A 7,553-nucleotide genomic window follows, 5' to 3' on the forward strand; every position below is an offset into this window, starting at 1 on the left:
CGGACCACACCACAAATAGCAGCGGAGATAAACATCGGGCTGATATTTGTGTTTTCCTTTTACCCAGGTCTATGTAACTTCATGAATTGGTTGTATGGCAAATAAACAACACGGTGTTCCATGGAAAAGTTTCAACGGTGGGAATCATTAGCACCGCTGCCTCCTCTGGTGTGGTCCACTTGAGCCTTTGATCTCCTAGATCTTAGTCCAATTCCATAAAAATCCACGGAAAAAATGGATTAACGGTGTGGATAAAACCCATACATCACGGTGGCCACTCAAAGCTCCTGCCCGTTCCCGGCTGGAGACTGGCGATGGTAGGACGCAATCCGCGTTCCGTGAATCGACGAGGGGTACCTCAGTTGAGGATGTCAAAACACGCGTCAGAGATCCAGCCTGACGGGACACATGGTAGAGATCCGCTCCATTCATCAAGTAGGGACCACTGCAAACTTACAGTGGACCAAAAATAATATAGTGCATTGATCACGTGCCGCCAATCTTGTACGAGAGAAATGGGCAGTTAGATAGAAAAACTTAGAAGTCCACTAGTCCAAGTTCAATGTAGATATTTTTATCTCACTCGATGAGTCTACGACCTTTATTTTTGGTACATGGCACGGCACCCACTTGATGAATGGCCACATCCCTGCTACATATTCCGTGGGCCCGGACTACCGACAAGTGTTCCCCAGGACCCTCGTTGAATCACGACCCCTCAAAATATTCCATATTTGTCTGGACAGTTGACTGTTTTACATTTCACCATCAATCAGATGTGCAGAGATCGTATGGTATATCTACGTTGAGGCCCATGATTTGGACGGTATTATTTTGAGGTGCATGTACCACGTGTACTCATTTATATCTGCATGCGCATGGAGTGTGAGATTGCCAGAGTACCAAAAGGCAATCTTAAACATAGGATTAGGGTAGTAAGCAGACGGTGCAGTGACCAGAGAAACCTCATTTCAACGTGAGATTAGGGAAGTGGACCAAATCACTAATAATGACATCTGTCTAACATCGGCCCCGAGAGCAAACGAGTCTTAACGTGCGCACCATCTGACGCGGAAAAAGAAGAGGAACCCATAAAGCATGCAATCAGAGGGAGAGAGAAGACAATAATAAAGAAAGAAAGAAAGCTGAGCGGAGAAGAGGTGAAGGAGAGAGAGAGAGAGAGAGAGTCTCGTGAAGCAGGCATGTGAAAACAGGAAAGAAGGAAAGAAGGAAAAATCCCATCTCTTTCTTTCGTTCGCTCTCTTCTCCTTTCTTCCCTTTTCCCTTCTCTCCAGTCTTTCTCATTCCTTGCTTCCTTCTTTCCATCGACGAGATCCCAACTCTCTCTCTCTCTCTCTCTCTTTCTCTTCATGAATTCTTCCACTGCAATATCTTTTTCATTATCTCCTTTTCTGTTATTCTCATTGTAGTAGTTACGGGCATTGATACATATAGAAGTAGGAAAACGCACTTTGATTATTCGAAGAAATGTCGCATTCTGACGCCGGCATTCGAAAACCTATCTCTGAGATATTCTTAGACTCTCTTCCCGATCGCTTCCAAGATGCATTGAGCTGCGAAAACAAGCCCGATTTCAAAGAGCTCGATCTTGGTTCCCCTGTCTCGCCTCTGAGAACCCAAAGAGCACCTGGGTCTTCTGCACCGGCAAGCAGCAGTTCCAGCTCTTCCAGCTCCATCTCCGGAAAGACCAGCAACAATGCTACTCCTGTCGCCAAGCGATCCGACGGTGGAAACCATTCGGGCGAGCTCTCGGGCTCCAGCGAAGGCAGCCCGACTGCCGCCGAGTGCGCCCGGTCTGCTCGTAATTCCAAGCCCGGGCACAGGCGGTCGAGTTCCGCCGGCGTCCCGTTGATATATTCCCGTGGCGGTTCTGCGAGTTCTTCAAATGGGAGTTTCCTTCCCAGCGGGAACATCTGCCCGTCGGGGAAGATCGGGAAGATGGGTGTTGCGTGCAAGAGCTCGGCGAGGAGTGATGTGCTTCGGTCCGGGATGGGGAATTACGGGCATGGGAGTGTAATGCGTGGGTTTGGCGGTGGGAAATCTGGAGGAGAGACAGTATCAGTGGCGAATGCGACGGGGAATATACATTCTGCAGGGGAGTCGATAATGGTAAAGCGAGCAATGGCAAGCTCGGATTTTGAAGAGGTGAAGAAGGTGGGGAATGAGCAGTACAAACGGGGGCATTTTGCAGAGGCGCTCTGTTTGTATGACCGGGCAATCGCGATTTCGCCGGATAATGCGGCTTGTAGGAGCAACAGGGCGGCGGCTTTGATAGGTCTTGGGCGACTGGTAGAAGCAGTGAGGGAATGTGAAGAGGCGGTGAGATTGGATCGTGGGTATGGGAGGGCGCATCAACGGCTTGTATCCCTGCATTTACGGTGAGAGAGATTGGGAAGTGCATTTCTTCATTATTTTTTATGGGCTTTTTCTTTAGAAATGGAATGCTGCTTTGTAGGAGTTGAATTGGATTTCTTTGGCTGGGTTTTTATGATCTGCATTTTGGTTTTTCATCTGTTTTGTATTTTTCCCCCCTTTAAGCAGATGGATGCAGTGTTCGTTTGTGGAAAGATCTGGTTTTTATGGGTTGATTGCTTTTGGTTTTGTTCTGGTTCTTGCCATTTCTCTTCTTGTTTGATGATTTAATTATGGGTTTTCCTTTTCCTTTCCTAAAAAAAAAAAATAATAAAATAAAAAAAATCTTCTTTTGGTTATTTGTGTAATTAGGATTTCTGAGGCTTCCTTGTAGAGCTGTTTTTGTTGTTGGAGGTGATTAGATTCTCATTAGATTCAGTCTCACTTTATTCCTTCTGCATGTTGATGTTTGGGCGACTTAGACGGGTTCCTTTCGGTTTATTGTTTCAGTTTTTCTTTTCTCTTTTAGGAGATGTAATTCATTAGTTCTACTTGATATCCTGTTTTTCTATAGTTGGAGTGAATTAGATTCAAGGGTCCTCTTTGAGTGATCCTTTTCCATGGGCTTCCATCATATTTGCCGTTTGTATGACTTGTAAGATCCACTGTTCTCTTTTGGTTCACTCCTTTTTTGCTTTTTGATTTTATGTTCAGTGTTTGGTTTGGGTTCATGGATTATTTTTGTAACACTGTCCTCACAATGTTTGGTTGATTTAGATTCATGAATGATGTTTATATCCTCCCTTTGACGTCCTAGTAATATAGAAATATGGATTCTCTTCGTTTCCTTTGTATTTTTGTGGCTTTGCATGGTTGAGATTCATTATTGATTCTCTATGTTTCCTGCGTTTCATGGATTTGTTTAGTTTAGATTCCTGGCCTCTCTTTGTTTCCTGTGTATTTTGTGGCATTTCTTAATTTGAATTCATCTTTCTCATCATTATCTGCCATATGTTGTTTGCGGGATCTAAATTCATCCGCATAGGCATTCTACCTTGACATTTTGGCAGGTTAGGGCAGGTTGAGAATGCCCGAAAACACTTGTATTCCGGGCAGATGCCAGATGCTGCCGAGTTGCAAAAATTGCAGGCAGTGGAGAGGCATCTGAGCAGATGCATGGATGCTCGTAAGATAGGAGATTGGAAGAGTGCATTGAGGGAAGGTGATGCTGCCATCGCGGCTGGAGCTGAGTCTGCTCTGCAGGTAAAATTTCAGAACCGAATTTTATGCATTGAAACGATTAGGGCCTTTTTGTTAGACACCTAAAAATGAGTTCATCTGATTTTAGTTAATCATAATTATGTATTAGATACCATGTTTCTTGGTTATCAATATTATTTTTTTAATCGTTGCTAAAAAAGAATATGATCTCTAGGGGTGAGTTTGGTTGCACCAATTATCACGAAATTTCATGATATATTTAGCACAACCAAACATACCTTAATACATAATTACGAATAACTAAAATGAGATGACCTCATTCTTAAGCGTCTAACAAAAAGGCTTTTACTAGAAAAGAATGTAACCTTGGTCTGAGTTGGTTGGAATTTGTAGCTCTTTGCATTGAGAGCAGAAGCCCTTCTCAAGCTCCATCAACTTGAAGATGCTGATTCCGCCCTATCAAGCGTGCCTAAGTTTGAACCATCTCCCCAGTCCTGCTCCCAGATCAGGTTCTTTGGAATGATCTGTGATTCTTATCCGTTCTTTGTCCGCGCCCAGGTCGAAATGGCTATGGGAAGGTGAGCTTTGGAATTTAAAGTTCCAACAGAACATCAAGAGACATCGGGTGAGCGAGAGTGGATGTTTTGCAGGTTTGAGAGTGCAGTTGTGGCTGCTGAGAAAGCTGGGCATATTGATCCTCGAAACATTGAAGTTGCGGTATTACTGAACAATGTGAGATCCGTAGCGAAAGCCCGGGTCCATGGGAATGATCTCTTTAATGCAGGTAAGTTTGCCGAAGCTTGTGCAGCCTATGGAGAAGGCCTCAAGTTCCATCCCTCCAACCCTGTTCTCTATTGCAATAGAGCGGCTTGCAGATCCAAGCTCGGGCAATGGGAGCTGTCTGTCGAAGACTGTAACGAAGCTCTGAGAATCCATCCCAGGTACACCAAAGCTCTCCTTCGACGTGCTGCCTCCAACGACAAGGTGAATTAGCTAGATTCTGTCCCCACCCTCATTCGTGTGAGTTTTGGGATTTCGGGTATACTGATTTGATCGATTATTGCTGCATTTTCTGCTGATTAGCTTGGACGGTGGGCTGAATCTGTTCGAGATTATGAGGTACTGATAAATGAACTTCCGGGTGACAAAGAAGTAGCTGAAGCTCTGTTCCATGCACAAGCTGCATTGAAAAAATCCCGCGGTGAGGAAGTTTATGACATGAAGTTTGGTGGTGAAGTCGAGGAAATTTCGTGCATTGAGCAGTTTAGGGCGATAATATCTTCACCTGGCAAGTCTTCCTTTTTGCAAGATTTTTTCAGTACTTTCACTGCTAATCTTGTCATGCGACCATTCCTTCCTCTCTGTTTTCCCCCCTTCGTGATTATGTTAAAGTCATCTGGATACCTGCACTTGTTCCTTCATTGATCTTGTAAATGGGAAATTGTTATCTCAGGTGCACTTGGTTCCACCAATTATCATGAAATTTCATGATATTTTGCACCAATTAGACTGAAAAAGCATGATATTTGGTACAACTAAACGCATCCCTATGATCTTATTTCCGTGATAATTGTATATTCAGTTTATTTTAGAATCCATGAGAATTTTGCACTTAAAAATGATCTTTTTTGTATCAACTATTGGTTTCAAACTGCACAAGTTACTGCGAAGCCCCACATTCACAAATGTATGGCACATTTGTAGGGCATCCTGAGCTGTGTATTAGGTGGGTCCCCTATAGATGATGTAGCCACAATTGGCCAGTAAACATGTCAGGTGGGTGACATCTCATACTATATATACTGCAAGCTGCATTCGGCCAAATTTACCCCATTATTAGTCATGGGGAGGGGCGTAAACTTCTGGAAAATGGGTGTGTGGCCCTTCAAACAGGGTTATTTTGTCATGTCATTTCTTTAATGCGAGTAGCCTGCTCACACTGTCTCCTCTCCTTTCATGTAGTGCGCCCTCAGGTAGTATTAGGGAGCAAGCAGTGCAACCAAGGCTAAGTGTGGGCCCCACTGCAATGACTGTGTGACATCCGCTCTGTGCATCTGTCAGGCTGCTAACGTTAGGACGTCACCATGAAAATGAGGCAGATACAAAACTTGAGTAGGCCACACCACGGGATAAAGTGGGGATGGGTTGCCCGCTGTTGGAACCATTCTGCTCTGCTCTCTATTTCTTTCTCTTTCTCTGCATGTACTTTGCACCTATGTGTTGCCACTTGCCAGTCTTTCCCTCCATCTCTCCCCTATTCTCTCCATTTGCTCTTCACGTGCCATGCCCCCCCTAGTTTTTTTTTTTTTTTAGAAAACAATGGATGCCTTAAAAATGATGGTGATCCACATTCAATGCACATGAGCGGCCTGATTTTTGAACCAGGTCATCTACACAGCAGACCTGCCCTGATAAAGCACAGCTTGGATGTTCCAAGCATGCCAGTTTGCCATGTCTGGGACATGTAGAGGTGATTTGGGGTGGAGGTGGGAGTTAGAAAGCCTCGTCAATGATATGATTTTTTCCCAAGGATGAACGTCTGTCTTTCACCTAATGAGTGGACTACTACAAACATCTTTCTACTCCAGTAATTGGTATTCCAGTGGCAGCTAGTCTGTCGAAGATGACCTGTATCTGAATCCCTTTTTCTTCTATTAATATTCTGCTTGGTTAAACATCAATTTACAGGAATTTCAGTAGTCCATTTCAAGATGGCATCAAACCAGCAATGTGAGCAGATATCTCCCTTCGTTGACATGCTCTGTGTCAGATACCCATCTGTGAGTTTTTACAAGGTAATCTCACAACGCAGCCCACCCATTCCTTTTATGTTCTCGCAATCTGGAATTTACATGCACTTATTTTCTTTGGATGGTATTTAATGAAGGTGGACATCAAGGAGAACACTGCAGTGGCCAATGCCGAGAATGTGAGGATCGCTCCGACATTCAAGATCTACAAAAACGGGGCCCGGGTGAAAGAGATGATTTGTCCGAGCCAGCAGGTATTGGAATTCTCGGTGAGGCATTACAGCTTTTAGAATAATCCATTCTTTCTTTGGTGAGACGACGAACTCCACCTTTCCAATTCATACAAACTACATTCCTATTACAAGCGAGCTACATAATAATTTCATAGAGCCGAGGCCAAACCAGAGAGGCAGCTTTAAGTTTTTCTTTTTCATTTTTTCTGTGTTATATATTCTTTCCATTTTTGTCACTCTGGTTTTATATTTCCTGTCCCCCACTTTTTGCTTAAGCCAGCCTTATTCTTATACATCCTCCCCCTCGTACCTTCCTCATCTTGCAAGGAAATGAGAGAAACAGACATTTAGAATTCATTGGCTTTTGTACTTAGATTTTGAAAGCAGGAGAAGAGAGAGAGGGTTGGTAGAGACTTTGTACATGTACATAAAATGACATATCAGTACTGGTGTGCATTAGGGATTTAGTGAAGCAATGATGTTCAATGAAGAAACATTTGTTCGAGATCTGAGCTACTTATCTGTTGATCCCCACCCAATGGCTTCTGTCTCAAGATTCAGGCTGATGTGATTATGGGATTTGCCAAACTTGCAAAGAAGAAGAATAAGAATGTTTAATAGAAATTGACCTGCCATCCGAATTCCAGGTCCACTTGTAGCCCATTAAATGATCGGATTGATCTGCTTCTTGAGACTCCCGGTAGGGATTGTCCGAAGAGTGACTCTCATCTTACACGTTTTTCTCGTTTCCATGTGAGGCTTGAGTGTATTTGAGTAGAGTGCACTTTGGCATTTCTCATTGGAAGTCTGGTGGGTGTTAGTAGGATACCGAAAAGATGATGATGACTTTATTGATATCATCATTCTTCCCAATAAAGCATCATTTGCAGAGATGGATAGAAGATTGAGACATGCTTCTTGTTTTTATATTGACCAAACATGATTACAGTTTGCATTGGCGGCATCTCACCAAGTT

General features: G+C 43.6%; 1 protein-coding gene across 1 annotated transcript; it reads left to right on the forward strand.

Annotated features, from left to right (window-relative positions):
• Positions 1-1,104: 1,104 nt before the first annotated feature.
• Positions 1,105-7,082, forward strand: LOC131245375 (TPR repeat-containing thioredoxin TTL1-like). The gene is made up of 7 exons (XM_058244804.1): positions 1,105-2,399; positions 3,444-3,636; positions 3,988-4,172; positions 4,245-4,578; positions 4,678-4,882; positions 6,283-6,389; positions 6,482-7,082. The coding sequence occupies exons 1-7, from the start codon at positions 1,489-1,491 to the stop codon at positions 6,632-6,634; spliced, it is 2,088 nt and encodes a 695-aa protein (XP_058100787.1). The 5' UTR covers positions 1,105-1,488; the 3' UTR covers positions 6,635-7,082.
• Positions 7,083-7,553: the final 471 nt, after the last annotated feature.

This window comes from Magnolia sinica, chromosome 5 (assembly GCF_029962835.1).
Source record: "Magnolia sinica isolate HGM2019 chromosome 5, MsV1, whole genome shotgun sequence".
In the NCBI taxonomy this organism is placed as follows: domain Eukaryota; kingdom Viridiplantae; phylum Streptophyta; class Magnoliopsida; order Magnoliales; family Magnoliaceae; genus Magnolia; species Magnolia sinica.

What these genes read in the sequence shown, in the direction of transcription:
- LOC131245375 (XM_058244804.1), top strand. Translation starts at nt 1,489, where the DNA reads ATGTCGCATTCTGACGCCGGCATTCGAAAACCTATCTCTGAGATATTC. An exon ending in CTTGTATCCCTGCATTTACG is followed by an intron (nt 2,400 to 3,443) that starts GTGAGAGAGATT and finishes ACATTTTGGCAG; the next exon opens with GTTAGGGCAGGTTGAGAATG. An exon ending in GTCGAAATGGCTATGGGAAG is followed by an intron (nt 4,173 to 4,244) that starts GTGAGCTTTGGA and finishes GATGTTTTGCAG; the next exon opens with GTTTGAGAGTGCAGTTGTGG.